Below are 16,550 nucleotides of genomic sequence, written 5' to 3' on the forward strand. Positions count from 1 at the left end.
AAGTGTCGGGAGCAGTTACTTTACTTCTCAGCCAGGGCTCCAGTCCCTAAGCCCGGGACCTCAGGGGGCCCTGGGCTTCTGTGCCCTGCGCTGCCAGGGTTGTGCAAGCTCTCTGGGTCTCCTGTTACCCAGGAGGCGGCAACAGACCAAAATAAAGACGGGGTGGGGGGGCCAGCATGGGGGCTGAGGGAGTCTCTGCAGGGAGTCTGACCAGGTCAGCTGGGAATGCCTGTCAGCCGTCCAGGGTGGCTCCTGCGTGGGCCTGGAGGTGGGTGAGTGACTCACGCTGGTGCCCTCTCCACCCCCGCGCCCACATGCTCAGCCTCCCCAGGCCAGGCTCATCTAATCCCCACAGTGGGAGTCGGGGGGCATTCGCGCCTGTGCCGAGGTCTAGGGTTGCACGGTGGTGACTTCACACTCAGCAGCATGTGCAGCTGAGGCCTGCCGGCAGCAGTCTCCCGCGAGGCGGGCAGCGAGGTCAGCTTGGCAGCCGCTGCCTCTCCAGCTCTGATCTGGCCGCAGGCATCAGTTCCCCGGGACCCGAGGAGGGGATGGCTGAACAAGAAGCCAGCGGGCTGCAGGTCCTGCTGCACACTCTTCAGGTAGGAAGGGGTGGAGGTCTAGGAGCCGGCCAGCTGGGTCTGCCCTGGAGCTGGCCTCTGAGTCCCCTCGGCAGTCAGGGGCCTGGCTTGCTAAGCAGCCTTAGCAGCACAGGAATCAGCAGCAGCTCTCACCTTGCGGCTGACCTAAGTGATGCTCTGCTGTTTAAATATTAACCACCACGCTGTAGATGAGTGCTCTGCTTAAATTATTGAGCCTGGTGGGACTAGAGGCTCAGACTAAAATATCCAGGTTCGCTGGAGATGGGGAAGATGGAGGAAAAGCTGGTCTGGCAAATGAAGGAGACCCGTTAAGCTCTCTGCGAACAAGGCAGGAGACCTGCAGGGAGTAGGAGGAGCTGCCTGGCAGGAAGGGGGTGCAGGGGCAGACTGCTCCGAGCTGCTTCTGCTCACTGGCTATGTGACTGGGTTCCTAAAGAGGAGTCTGTGCCAGAATCGCGCCGGATGCCTGCTAATGGTGCATCTTCCCAGGCGGGCTCTGGCCAGAAGGACAGGAATTGCCTGGGGTGCGACCTGGGAACCCACCTTCCCCCGCATGGTTCTGTTCACTCCTAATGTGGAGATTTCTTGTTCCGGAGCAGTGGTTTGCAAACTAGCAGGCATGCTGGGGTCATCTGGAGCGTGCTGAACCACCGATGTCTGGAGCTCACCACCCCAATTCCGATTTCTTTGATCTGGGAGCCACCTGGGTTTGGGGTTTGCTAACTCTCGGTGATCTCAGCCGCGCTGCTCTGTGCCTCGGGCAGGTGTGTGACTTACTGGGCCAGGCACGGCCAGAGCTCAGAGGGCGCGGGCGGTCTCCTACTCCAAGTTTTAAACTTGAGGTTCACGGACGGGTGTGACAAGAGCAATTCTGTGACCCTACCCCCTGATTTAGAAGGTAAACATTTGGCATTTCTGTATTTCCCCTGATTCTTGAGGTCTAATTTCCCTGAAAACCACTCAACCCAGCCTTCCAAGGGCGGGACAGTGAGTCTCAGAAGTAAAGGAGCTTCCCCAGTCATGCAGCTGCTTATGGGGGAACTGGGACTAGCACTAGAGGACTTGAGGATCTGGTGTCTTTGAATTGTTCTACTGGGTGCATGAAAAGCAACTATGGCATCTAGGATAGGTGTGTTGGGGGTGGGAGTGGATCTCAAAATGTATTTGCAAAATAAGTGCAAGAATGCTTTACCTGGCTAGATTTATTTGATCTAACGATCAGGTCCCATAAGCATGGTTTCTGAATAGGTACGTGAAAACCTGGATTTACTGATTCAAACAACTGAAAGCCTCTCATAAGCAGAGCTTTCCTTGCTCTGGCTGTCCAGGAAAAGAGGAAAAATAACAAGATGGTGTTAGGGGTTTAGTAAAAATGGATTTCCTGTATTTGCCCCTTAAGTCACCGCAGGTTGAACTCAATCTCCGGTATTCCCACCAGTGGGGATTTATAATTGATATTTAGAATGGTTGCTCCAGGGCACCACAAGATTCTTGATCATCAGAGAAAGATTTAATTATGTTCAATATACCCTACTTAGTTCCCAATTAACCAGAACATGAAAATAACCGGAACAGGCTCCCCTGTGCCTTGCAGTTGATCAGAATCTGCTTGTGGGATTGACTTGGATCCTGGGTCTTGCCCACAGCCAGTCCTCTCAAAGGGCCCGCATGAGTCCTGTCTCTGTCTTGATAGAAGCCAGAACTCCGACATGCTTCAGAAAAAGAGAACCCAGAACATATACTCTGTGGAATGTAGTGCTCTGCCCGCCCCTGGGTGCTCAGAGTTTTCGAGAAGGGGTTGGTTTGAGTGCCATTGATCGGGGATCCCTAAGGTCTGCCTCATTTGAACCAATTCCACTTTCCTTGTACACAAAAGTGATTGAAGATGTTGTGTTGCTTCCCAAACCTCAGGGGAAGACAGTGATGATACCCAAACAGGCTGTGAGCTCAGATGTAAGCTCCTCTCTCAGGAGGTCCCCAGAACTTACCAAAGGAAGGGAGAGGAAGGGCGAGCCCAAGGATGACAAGTACTCCCATGATTGATAGTAGAAGGCCCCCTCTTTTTTTTTAAGATTTATTTATTTATACAAGCAGTGGATACAGTCAGAAGTGCGGGAGGGTGAGAGAACTCACGAGAGCCAGAGCGGGGAGCAGAACAGGCAGAAGGACCGAAGTACACTGCTGAGGGGAGCAGCGGGCGCGGCAGGAGAGGTCTGCGCACCATGTGGGATCCTCACCGGCAGCTGGGGATCAAACCAGTGCCGTAGAGGCTGCGGGCAGCTTCGCAACCCAGCGCTCATCCACTGTGCCACCAGGGGAGGCCCTAGAAGTCCTCCCTCTTTCAGAACATCATCACTCTGGCTCCTTGGGGCTCAGTGACAAAATAGACCAGTCACTAAGAAAGAACAAGGTTCTGCCTCATACCCTTTACTATATAAATGGGGATAGGGTAAGTAAGTTTTTCCATCCTCAATTTAAATATTATTCTGGAAGTATGCGAATCAGACTTCTACCCAGCTTTTTTTTCAAGGCTCTGACATTTGCAGTTTAAATTGGAAGCAAAAAAATTAGACTGATTCTTGAGAACCCGGGTGAATGGAGTGGGAGGCTGCCCACAGTGCAATACAGGTGGGGGAGATAGAAAGGAGTGGATCACACCCCATTCCTAAAGCCCATGGTACAGGTGTCCATAGGCTTGACTTCTCTGAGCCAGCATCTGTTAAAGGGGGACAATAAAAATATATTCCTTAGTGTTTTGTGGGAGGATTAAGAGACTCTGTTCGAAGAGTGCTTGTACGCTATGGACAGATATTCAAACCACTGTGGGTTGTACGATTTCCCCCGTCCAGCATGCAGTGGAGAGGCTGGGAACACTGGCCTACACTTTCCATCAACTCACCCTGCTTTTTTCCCGGGTGCACTCCAATAAACTTGGAAAAAAGGGAAGGTGTCTCATCCTGTCCCACTCTTGTCTCTGCATGTGTTTTGAGCTAATGGGGAAGATGGGGAACTGCCAGGCAGCAGAATGTGGGCTCCGTGCCAGCTCTGACGCTGTGAGTCCTCACCCAGAGGCGTCCCACAAAATCCGAATTAAATATCTTATCAAAACATGAAAAGTGTATACTTATTTGGTCCGCTTTGGCACACTCCGAGCCATGATAAGGACACATTTTTGCTGTTTGCATTCGTACTTTATTATTTTATGTTCTAGCTGAGTCCCAGGTCTGCGTCTCTGCCAGAATGTGCATAATGAACTCCCTTCCTCATCTTGGACTCCAGGATCATCGTCTATTATGGATTGTGAATGAGGCTGGGCGACATGGGGCTTCCTGTCTCTAGTTAGCATTGAGCTCAGATAATAGAAAACCTGAGTGGGGTGACATCTCCACTTCCCTTTAGACTTGTTTCTCCAAGGATTGTTTCCAGGACGACAGGTGATTTCAGCCCCTGGTTTGCAAAGAGAGGATGGGCTGAAAAATGATGACTGATAGGTTTGTTCATTGCACTTGGGAGTTTTGCTTCCAAAACATGTGTTTGAAAATTTTCCCTTCTAGAATTCTCCATGGAGGATGTGGGAACATCCATCTATTGTGCATCCATTCCATAGGGCCAGGTGGTGCGGAAACCGAGCCTTCCCCCTGGACTCAGACAGAAGGTTTGGACAAGTCATGAGCAGAATTTCCCCTTCAGATAGCAAACATGTGTAGACTTTCCAAGGGTCACACGATTTCTCTTTGGTAGAGTTTGAGGCTTTTGGAGGTTGTTGGAGACTCCTAACTCTGCTGCAACACAAACATGGGAACAAAATGAAATCTGTCTTAATTTCAAGTAGCAGAAGCGAAACAAAATCCCCAGAGGAAGAAGTGCCAAATGGAAAAAGGAACAGAATTGGCAAGAAGTAGCATCAGTCAGTGTCCAGGGAATGGCTTGGTGCCAGCCACATGGAGAATGAGGGGGTGATGGTGGCATGTGATGCTGAGCTGGAAGTGAAAGGAGACTTTGTTTGGTGTTTTGCTTTTTAAGACCTTGTTGCTTCACAGTTTCTTAAATTTCTTGGAATGAGAGATTAGAAAAATAAACATGTTTTAGGGGCCACCCTATGCCAAGTTTTCACATCCATTCCCTAACATCACCCCCTCTGTCACCAGGGAGGAGGAGAGGGCTCGTCTGCCTTAAAGATAAGGGTGCTGACCCTCAGGGCAACAAGGTAACTGGCTCCAGGCTCAATGACAGAAACCTAGTAAACTCCCAGAGGAGAGTGGGTTGGGTCTTGTTACTCCAAGATCTTTCCACTGGTTTGTATTGCTTGCCTCACCTAGGCAATACCCTCTTAATTTTGAGGGCATTACCTTTGCCTGACTGAACCTGAAGGTTGAGAGAATATGGATTCTCCATAATAGAGGGAAGCTTACTTAGAACTGAATCATATGCATTCTAATATGTCATGTGGGTAAATAACTCCTGGTAAATGAAAGAAATGCTTTTGACTTGTCAATTAGATATTTTTAGTATCTGTCCATCCATCCATCCATCCATCTCTCCATCCATCCTTCCATCTTTGTATCTATCATCCATCCATCCATTTGTCTATCCATCCATCCATCCATCCATCCATCCATCCATCCATCCATCCATCCATCCATAGATCTTTTTTTCTTTTATTTTTAATATTTATTTATTTATTTTATTTATACAAGCACTGGGTACAATCAGAAGTGCAGGAGGGTGAGAGAATTCACCAGAGCCAGAGTGGGGATCAGAACAGGCAGACTGATGAGGTACACTGCTGAGGGGAGCAGCGGGTGCGGCAGGAGAGGTCTGCATACCATGTGGGACCCTTCCCGGCAGCCGGGGATCGAACCAGTGCTGCAGAGGCTGCAGGCAGCTTCACAACCCAGCGCTCAACTGCTAGGCCACCAGGAGAGGCCCCATAGATCTCTTTCTATGTGCTGAAAGAGTTTCAGAAAAGACTACTGAATAGGACAATATGCAAGGTCTTTGGGTCTTAACTCAGTCATTCAAAACTTGTGTGACTTGGGTCAGACTATTGCAATTCTCTTTATTGAAGTCTCTGCATCTATAAAATAAGAACAGTTATATCTATTTATAGCCTTATTATAAGTTTATCATGTAAAAAGTTAAGCATAGAGAAATGTGTCTGATAAATAACAGTGATTATTATTAGTAAGCACAGCCCCTGCCCTCATGCAAACACCAGGTTAAAGTGAAAAGGTAGGAAGATAAAGATATTTGTGGTGAAAATTTGTGTGTGATGAATGCCCTGGTGAAGGTAAATCTCACAAGAATATTCTATAGAAGTGTGGAGATCTCCAGCCTTCCGGCTGGAGATTTGGGGGAGCCTTGGAATAGGGTGTACTTTCAGGAAGAGAGAGGGAGTTAGCAGAGTGAGAAGGGTGCCCAATGATCTTGTCCATGTCAGGAAAGTGTGGAGAGAATTCATTATGTGCCACGGTCTCAAAGTTTATTATAGCTGAAAGTTCACGGGGTGAGAGGGAGGACAAAAAGAAATCTAGATGAGAATTGGCCCAAATGCTCGAAGTCTTGCAATGTAGGGGTCAGAGCCAACTTTGCCTGTGTCTCTCCCTGAATGTGGGAGCTGGAGGTTATAGGATATTCAACCAGGGGGACATTGGCAAAGATCTTTGCATGGGGGGACATTTGACATGACTGGAACCCCTCTTTTCTCATCAAGCAATGTGATGTGATCCCCCCTCCCCAAACTTTTGCCCTGGTCTTCCCATTCCTGCCCTCACCCTCCAGGCCCCGTCTTCAACCGTTTCTTGTCACTTACCTCAGACCTTTTGTCACACCATCCTCAGCCTCTCCCCATTCCAATCCCACCGCAGGGGGAGGGCCAGTGATGAGTTGTGACTCAGGGGTTGGGGAGGACAGTCATTGAGACACTTGGTTTTATTTTTTCACTTGGAAGAAAGAAATTGTTTCAGATGAGGCACACAGATGCCCCGTGTCAGAGCCCCTGCAATGACAGCACTGTGTGGAATGGCCAGGGCTGGGCACGGAAGCCCACGCCCTGGGAAGTGAGAGCCGTGGGCTTTCTGTGTTCTGAGCCTGGAGTCTGGATATGAGGAGCCAGAACACGTGCCTCCTCAGGGCAGGGGTGAGGGCCAGGGAGTCAGAGCCAGCACGGCTTTGAGGGAGAATTGGAAATTTGGCATTGCTGGTGACGTGTTGAGGCAAGTGGCCAATAGGCCTTCAGCAGGAATCTGTAACCTGGCAACCTTTGCTCCGCTTGGCCTTATTGTCCCCCAGCTGCCAGGCTGCCCTTTGCACAGAGGCAGCAGATCAAAAGATGCTCCATGGGTCAGAGTTCCTCTGGGGTCACAAACTTGTGGAACCTGAAACGCACAGGTGAGAATGTTGGGTCTGGAGACTGTTGCTTCTGATCCCTCCCCTTCTTAGGTGTGGGTGGAGAGGATGAGCTTGTCCTCTGCGGGGGCTTTGGTCATTTTAATGGCATTCGGCAGTGTGCTTGTGCTAGTGACAGCTCTGCAGACCCTGCCTGCCATCAGCACGGCCCTCTCCGGACACGCTCAAAGCGTCCCGCAGAAGACGCATGGACCCGGTGGGGTTTCTCTCACAAAGAGTCCTAGTGATAGATGGGTTTGAAATGTCACAATACACAAACTTACTAGATTTCGTCACTGAAAGAGCATCCATCTCTGTAATGTTTTTCAAATATTTATGTTTTTCAGCTCTCAGTTTAAATGTCTTTGATTGATAGAGGACCTCTCACTCCAGGTTAATGCCCTAGTTGAAATCTCTGCTTTGAACTTAGCATCCTCGATACTTATATGTGTCCCAGGGAAGGAATCTGTATTGTTTCCTCCTTCCTACTATCTAAAGCACTAATGAGGTCATAGTAAGTGCTCAATAAGTATTTGTTGATTGAATAATAAATTGTGTGAGCATGGGGATATAAAATACAGCATTTCCAAACCACTTTGGAGATGGGATAATTTTTGTTGCAAAAGTCCATGGGTATCTCACAGGACATTAGTCATCCATGGGCCACGTTTGGGAAACAACAGTTATAGACTAATGCCGTTATTGCTGGGCTTTGAGGGTTGGATTTCTCCTGGCCTGGAAGCTGCCCTCTGGCAGGTTGAAACTATAGGAATGGATGTAACATCAGTTCTCTTGGTGACCAGGGGTCTTTTCTCTGCTTGGTGAGTTCTACCAGATGAGGACTCTAAGTCCCATACACAGGCCTTGAGTGGATGTGAATTCTTTTCTTACTTGGCTGGGATAAAGAATATAGGCAGCAGATGTGGAGGTTTAGAGACAGGTTTTCTAGAGGCCAGTGAGAGCCATTCTGCTTCTCATCAGGAGGCCAGATGGCGATAAGGACAGCTTTCGCCTCGGGTTTCAGATGAAAGGCAGGGTTAGATTTCATAGTCGGGATATCTGATGAAACTTACCCTAGGGACCTGGAAGCAGCTCCTCAAGCCAGTACTGAATTTCCCCATCCTTCAACACCCCCCACCCTTGTGTTAACAACTCTAACCTCCAGACTCCACCCATCTGCACAGCTCACTGCATTTCTGACCCTCAGACCTTCTTATTCCATCCCTCTTGAGACTCCAATAATCCAAGCAGCCCTTATGCCAGTGCAACTCTCTCCTGCTTTCCACAATAGCTCGACTCATAGAAGGTTCTGTGCAAATCCCACTTTCTCCTTGGCCTGTGCGGTGAAATCATACGATATATAATGGAAACAGATTCCCCAACTGCTAACACTTTGGACTGAGGAAGGATTAAGATCAGATACTGCTTGAAGGAACATAGGTGTAAAATTCTTGGAGAGTTTTTGTGAGCAGCTCACATTTGTTGAGCCTTTACTAGGTGGCAGCCCATGTTCTATGCATCTTACACATACTATCTCACATAACCCTTGCAATAATCCCATCAAGACAATCCTCGACTGTTGCCCCATTCAGTAGAGGCAAGGCATTTACTCAAGGTCAGACAGCCTGGGAAGTAGCAGAATCAGGATTTGAACCCAGGCACAGGCTGACTGCACATTGCCATTACTCATGGACTACAGCATCTCTTCCTTTCACCCCTAACCATTTTTCTTGATTAAAAAAGTAATACATGCTCATTCTTATAAAAATTTAATTAATATATAGATACAAATTTATAGGGAGTAGAGATCCCCTCCATCAAATTCTACTCCCTAAAACAACCATGTAAGAATCTGCTGTAAATAAAAATAAACACATAGTAATATACGTATTTTTATAACTATGTCCATATAATTTTATGCTTTTCCAGCATATCATTATAACTGAACATCTTTCAAGCTAGCACACATAGACCCAGCTGACTCTTTTGTGTCTTCCAGTTGTTTAAAATATGGATCTATCATAATTTAAATAGATGGAGGTACATTTTCTGCTGAGTTTCACTCAAATTTGACTTTATTTAATTTTTATTCTTTGATGCTACATATATTTTAATAGTCAGCCTTATGAAAGTTTTCTTTCACAGATTATTTTTGGCCATAAGACATTTTGCCCCCATGATGTAACTCTATAAGTTAATGATGCTTATAGGTAGTATGAATGCAATGTCACATCTTTCCTTTGTTCTTAAGTATTGCTGTTTTTGTAGGCCTTCTCTGCTGTACCACACTTTGCCAGTATGTGGCAGCAGTTAAATTGATATCCTTGAAATTTCTTTCATTGGAAAGTCCAAGGTTTTTTTTTTTGTTTTAAAGATTTATTTTTTTTAATTCTTATACAAGAACCAGGGTACAGGCCAGATGTGCGGGAGGGTGAGAGGATTCACTCGAGACAGAGTGGGGAACAGAACAGGCAGACTGACGAAATACACTGCTGAGGGGAGCAGCGGGTGAGACAGGAGAGGTCTGCCCACCATGTGGATTTCTCCATGGCTGGCGGGGATTGAACCGGTACTGCAGAGGCTGTGGACAGCTTCACAGCACTGCGCTCAACAGCCTGCACCACCAGGGAGTCCCAGGAAAGTCCAAGTTTTGAAGCATCCAGTAGAGCTCTGTTAGATAATATTTGGAAATTTTACATTTGACATGAATGTCTATTTCAAATGAACATATATAGGTCTCTTGACTGGATTTCATGAAGTCAGAGTTGATCTTGGACCCTGCCTTGGGCTTTCTGTTTGACTTGAATTCCGTGGGCCAATATCCCCCATCTTGATTGCTTCCAGGCTTCAATGGTAGCAGATTTGCCCAGTAATATCATGTTTCCTTGATGTATTGAATGTCTCCCTTTTGACAGAGGGTATACTAGATAATGGGTGGCAAGGTTCTCAGAATCTTATCAGCCAGACACTTTCTTCCTGAAAGTCTTCAAAATGCTAATGAGTAGTGTCAGGAAGAAGGAGATCCAGAATGCTGTGGCATTCTGGACACACCTGTCTCCCAGTGCTCCATGGACTTTTCCATTCTGTGGAGGCTGGCTGAAGTCATGTTACCATTATTCTAACTCTCTCGGGGAGGTATGAATACTCAGCAGCTGTAGTATGTCCAGTATTGCCTATGTATTTGTGTTAATTCATCAATTTCATATGTATTCTTTTTTTTAACTGCAAGGCAATGATTCTTAATCTTTTAATTATTTTTCTTTCTTCTTCCCTGGAATGGGGAGTCACAGTCATTTAGATGACTTTGAAATATGAAGATACTTTCCCCAGATAAATGCACAAACAGATTGTTGGGAACAATTTCAGGGTAATAAGCCACACCATAAGATTTCATTTTCTTAACATCTTTGCTTGGGTTTTGTTTAATGGCATGGGCTTCTTTAAGATCAGAATAGTAGAAGTAGAAGTAAGTTCTAGTCACATAAGAGAAAACCCACAATTCTATCCAACTGGATACAATATTCCTCCAATACAATTATTCCTCCCAACTGGATACAATATTCCTCTTGTGTCCACATCCCGACTTTCTCTTAAACATCTTTCATACCTGATCTATGTTTGTGAAAACCACAAGTACCTTTGATGGATCAACTGAAATGTTATTCTCCAGAAAGAACCATTCCTTATAAACAGTGTAGATAATATGTCTCCCTCATGTGAACTATCACCCAAGTATTTATCCCTTTTCAAATGATCTATGCTTTGCTTTGTTATAAATGGAGAAGTTCTTTTTCTGTCCAACTGATTTTATTGGAAAGTGGGAATCCCAAAATAAACACCCTTGCCCTTCCAGAGCTCACTCTGTGCAGAGGAACTAGAAACCCTTGAAGTTGTAGACTCACTCCTTAGATAAGCAACACATACACTTACACAAACACTTAAATATCAAAAGGTTTACCTATAGTTTTTTCCCCTGTAATATTTTATGATTTGGATAAGCATCTATGACTTGCAGTTGTGTGGGTTGGTGTATAAGCAAATAATTATAAAACATTACATAAAGGAAGAGATTAACAACCTGCCTAGCACATATTTGGAAGAAGGGGAATCTCAGTCTCTAACCTTCCATGAACTTCTGCTCTCGAGTAGTAGATTAGATCATTCAGAACAATTCATGCATTGAAGATAATTAAAAAATATGGATGAAATAGAAATGCTTCTTTTAAAAAGTGTCAGTGATCTAATTGCTCTTTTACCTTGGAGGCTTTTACTTGTTTTGGTAAGTGTGGTTAGAAAGATAGCATTGTATAGTCTGTGGACCTGGGACACAGGACTTACTGAGAACGAGGGCCCTATTAAACTATTCCCTGCAAGGTCAGGGGACTGCTTTCTAGAAGAAGAGGTGAGTCGTCTATAAACCAGTCTTCATACTGAGCCAATTAGCTTGGTGGCCCAGAAAATTTCCAGGCTTGAACAGGTATTCTTAGCTTCCCAGAACAACTTGGTGCCTGTAGAGAAGATATCATACTAGCTGTATTTTTCTATGAGTATTTTGAAAGCCAGGCACAAGTGGGAGAGAAGTAAATATGAGTAAACCCCAACAGAGATAAAAGTTGACAGAATTCGACCCACTGGCATTCTAGAGACTCCAATCACCAGACATATATAATGTAAGATAGTACTGTTTGTTACAATGTTTGAAGAGATTAGAGCAGGTTTGAAAATTTTGGCAGTCAACTCTAATTTATAAAAGGGTATATAGTATATATGAAAAGAAACCAAATGGAAAGTCAAAACGAAATGTAAAGTGACACAAACTAAGAACTCAGTGGATAGGTTTAGCTGTTGATTAGACTTGCATGAAGAATGAGTCAAAAATTAGGTCATAAGAAATTACCCAAATGAACCACAAGCGCCAAAAGGATTGAACATACAGAGGGGGAGGCAAGAGACACAGAGGATGAGAGTGAGAAGGTCTAACATGCACTCAATTGGAGCTGGAGAAGCCTGAGAGAGTACGAGGCCACAATAATATTTATTTGAAGAGATAGTGGTAGAGCCCCAGTCCTTCACTGTCACAACCATTCGTTGATAACAGAAATAATTTCTTACTCAAGCCTGTGTTCCCTGACATACCTATCAGGGCTTGATAAAATGTTTGTTAAATTTCTAAAGTGAGGAAGCTCCCCTATTATATTCTGTTTCATTTTACATTTTTGGAATCAGTCAGAAGTTCTTTTTAGGTAGCATATCCTTTAAAATAATACTTGAAAAATCACTATCTGCTATAGATATACTTTCAAATATCAAAATCTCTGTACTTACAGTTGTCACTTCAAAATTTAGAGTTTAACCTGCAATCAACACAACAATTGAAGTTTAAACTCTCATTTGTGACTTGATGATTCAGTTTTACCAGCCTCCTCCCCGCCAACTCAAATATGTTACCTGTGGTTATACTCCTTTTCATTTCTTTCCATTTGATTTTTATAGCTGTCTTGGCAACGAGCTATAAAATCTGGTCACAACTAATTAAAGTAGTATATTTACTTGTGTTTGTCCTGTTCTCTTTAATCATCTGGTGCTCTGATAAGCGACATCATATTTCCCTTTAAAATTGAGAGGAACATGATGTTTTGCAGGTTCCCTGGGAAACAGACTTTGAGACAGATTTGCAGGCTGGAAGCTTATTGGGGTGTGCTGGGGCCTGCACAGGGGGAGTAAAGGAAGCAGAATCTGGGGAAGGGAGTTGACTGTAATGTAGCCACGACAGACTCTCACTGGTCCCATAGAGAGTTCTAGAATGGGGATGGCCCTGAGGCACTGGTCTTGTCCTTCAGTGAGGGGTTTGAGTCTTCACACCTCCCATCACTGGTTACAGGCCACTTCTGATAAGGAACATGCCCTTGGGAACCCTCTTCCCCTGATTGTCATTCCCAGAGAGGGACACCATGGAAGCTGTCAGTCACCCATATTCCCTTTGGCTGGGGGGCTGTCTCTGTCCTGCAGGAGAGAAGCAGAGGCACACCTGCAGCACCTACTACATGTGATAACTGATAAGACTGGGCATCGAGTGAGAAACATGATTCTAATCCCAGCTTTGCTGCTAGTTCACTATGTGATGTTGGCCCCAAGGCCTGTAGTTTTCTTGTTTAAAGTAAAAAGTGAGAATTAATCAGTTTTCCCTCAATTTTAGACATTTACATGACACATTCATGATTCTTTTTGCCATATTCTTGGGTTAATGAGATTACTGTTAACATGATTTGGGGGCAGCAAGTTTATTTATGTTAATTTTATGTAAGGGAGAACTTTACAGGCTACATGAATATAGCGCTAGCACTTAGCACAAATAGGAGGCAGGCCCAGAACTAAATTTAATATAAGCAACACAATGCTGTTAAAGTCCAGCTAGACAATCTTGCTGGACACTGGACTCGGCCTGAGGTCTGCTCTCTGTTTTCTAAAAGGATTAGCAACTCTTGGACAGGGATTGGAAATATACTAATAACTAAGACCTCAGCAGACATTTCCCTGAAGAAGAATAAACACTTTACTGAGAATAAACGTTTTTCTGTATGTGATTCAGTTATATTTAATGCTATGTCTCTGGTGGCATCTAAATCCAGGTCATATACTCTCAGTAGGAAGGTTTTGACCTTTTGAGAAAATGCTGGACTAGTTAGTTTTGAGGGTAAAATGATATTATCCCCTGATTCTGTTTCGTGTGTGAGGAGTATTGGGGAGTGCTAATAGATCATACATCTATTAGATTGAGTACCAGCCAGAAGCTCAAGGAATTAGATTGATTGGCCTGGTTTTCGTATTTTATGAAATTTAGCCATGATGACTTATAATAAGAATCTCATGCCTTAATTCTCCCAATACCCAGAAAGAAGGGGAGTCTCTCTAGAAGGTTCCTGGAGCGTGTGCTTCACCTGAACCTTCACTGCCCTTCTAGTGACTGATCGGAAGCAGAAGGGTAAACAGTCCATTCATCCTGAGACCCTTCAGATGACCTTTCCCTGCTGCTCAGGGGTTAGTCAATTTATCCTGAGACAATAAGGCATTAGTCCAGGGGGCCTAGAACTTTCTCCTTCCTCTAATCTTTCTGGAGGATATCAGACCCTGCGCTGAGTCGCCCAAACCAGCCGACCTTTCAGAGTTCAGTCCCTTCTGCTCATGTTCACATCAGGAGCAGAACCTGGAAGCTTCTCAAGAATTACACCTGTGGGGCCTCCCTGGTGGCGCAGCGGTTGAGCGCTGGGTTGCGAAGCTGCCCGCTGCGTCTGCGGTGCCGGTTCGATCCCCGGCTGCTTCCCGGCCACCGGAGGAGGGTCCCACATGGCGCGCAGACCCCTCCTGCCGCCCGCTGCTCCCCTCAGCAGTGTACTTTGGTCCTTCTGCCTGCTCTGCTCCCCTCTCTGGCTCTGGTGAATTCTCTCAGCCTCCCGCGCTTCTGACTGTACCCAGTGCTTGTATAAATAAATAAATAAAATAAATAATAAATGAATAAATCTTTAAAAAAAAAAAAAGAATTACACCTGTGTCTGAACTTTACTGGGATTACTGTTTCATTTTTTTATTCAGCGATAGTAACATATTTGAACCCAGCCCTGGCCTTCTTTAATCAATCCTCAGTGTTAGGATGGGGGCCCTCCTGTTGAATTCACCCAAACCAGCCAACCAGAGAGCCAGTATCCATTTCTTCCCATCTGTGAATCAGGAAAATGGCCTTCCTGAGGCTGGTAATGATGCTCCTTTGTGGGGCCACCTCCTCTCAAGCACCTTCTAAGTTATCCTGAAAAATTGAAGCCAGGAGGCCTGTTTGGTTCTGTCAAAAAGGAAATTACTGTGGCTATAAACAGAATGACAGTAATGCCTATTATCCCAAGAGCAGAGGAGGAAGGTGGTGAGGAGACAGAGGAAGAGGTGTGGCAAGAGGAGGGGAAGAGGAGGGAACTCAATGGAGCACCTACTGTGTCACCCCAGCCCCTCCCAGGGACAGGGCCAGCATCTGAGTACAAGTGTCTCTGTGATGAGTTGGTTCCTCAGTTTCAGAGTCCAGGTGTGATCGAACCAGCTGGTGTCCCTTATGGCTCTTCTAGACCAACCCCATCTCAGTTCTTTTTATTGCTCTTTCTACCTTTTCTTGGTATACAATCCTCTGGGGCAGTTCCACGGAGTCTGTGAAAGTGAGTTCGTTTTACATGTAAGGTTTTATTTGGTGTGACTTGCAAGTCACACGGAGTAGCTGTGCTGGTATTTGCAGAGCGAAGTGCCAGCTCAGCCTCCAACTCTTCCATCTCATCCAAAAATCACTTTTCTCCGCCTCCGAATGTCTTGCTCCCATGCTGTTATTTAATTCTGAGAATGGCACAGGAATAAAATTTATATGAACAATAATGTGCAGATAAATGTGCGCTCAGGCTGCTGAGTGGGTAACTTCTCTGGTGTGTTACAGCCCGGCGTTCTGTTGTGTCTGTGAGTGCTTGGATGTCGAGACAGGATGGTTCATTGTTCAGTGAATGTGTTGCTCACTTTACCAGTGCTTGGACTTTGTAAGATTCGATTCATAGAATTGCCTTCAGGAAAGCTCAGTCCCCCATCACTAAGGGCATGCATGCATTGGTATGCATCCTAGTGGCCCATGGTTCAAAGCACTTTCCATGCCCAGTATGTCGGCTGGGGCATGCATGTAGATGGAGGACTGACAGGATACAGAAGATCTTTGGACCTACTTTGAAACCCAAGGAAACCTCCACTTGACCGTGGGATAATGCATATCTTTTCACCCAATTCCAGGGAAAATTTGGTCCCCAGGGCACATTGGGTGACATATAGAGACAATTTGGTACTTACAATCCAAGAGGATGCTGCTGGCTAAATAGCCTATGATGCTTGGCATCCTCATGCTGCGAGATGTCCTACAATCCACAGAACACCTCTGGCTTCATCCAGAATGATGCAGTCCAGAATGGCATTGGTGTGGACAGCAAGAGCCCTGCTCTACTCAATCAGCCCTGTGTTCATTTTGCTACTCTATGCTGAAATTTAGAATGGCACAGAGCAGATAACACAGTGGGATTTCCCCTGATAATGTTTGCTCTGACAAAGATAGTGATGCTGCCACTTACTCGTTCCTGGAGCTGCTCACGGAAGAGTCACTCCCGTGGATCTCGGGGTGAACATTTCCTCTCCACAGCTGTCTCCTCCTCTCTCCACTGGCAGTGTGCTGTCGGGCCCTGGGAAGCAACTGTCTGGGATCGTGATCACTGAAATTTGCTTTGATGTATTCCTGAGGCTAGAGCGACTATTGAACTGTGTGAGTGACACATGCCTATGGGTGAAGTGTATTATAATTCACAAAGGAGAGAAAGATACCAATTAGAGTTGATTAAAGACAGAACACACTGTGGGAAGCTTTCAAGGCCCAAAAGCATTCAGCAAGACGTGTGTGCATGCCAGCATCCAGGCAGCCCCAACTTGAACACGGACGTGGTAGCTTATGGTTTACAAGTGTATAGGAGGCTGCGGGACAAGTCAATGGAATTTGACAAA

At 45.6% G+C, this 16,550-nt stretch overlaps 1 protein-coding gene across 2 annotated transcripts in view; it reads left to right on the top strand.

The window, feature by feature from the left end:
- Positions 1–536: 536 nt before the first annotated feature.
- Positions 537–16,550, top strand: part of AGBL1 (AGBL carboxypeptidase 1) — a gene marked incomplete at both ends in the record, with an annotated part of 583,725 nt that continues 567,711 nt past the window's right edge. Inside the window, one exon of one of the 2 annotated variants that reach the window (XM_084254285.1) lies at positions 537–602. In XM_084254285.1, coding sequence (XP_084110411.1) covers positions 552–602 — 51 coding nt within the window. The remainder of the gene's footprint in view (positions 603–16,550) is intronic. The other variant, XM_084254284.1, reaches the window with a different exon arrangement.

The sequence above is a fragment of the Talpa europaea genome, assembly GCF_964194135.1.
Source record: "Talpa europaea genome assembly, chromosome: 14".
In the NCBI taxonomy this organism is placed as follows: domain Eukaryota; kingdom Metazoa; phylum Chordata; class Mammalia; order Eulipotyphla; family Talpidae; genus Talpa; species Talpa europaea.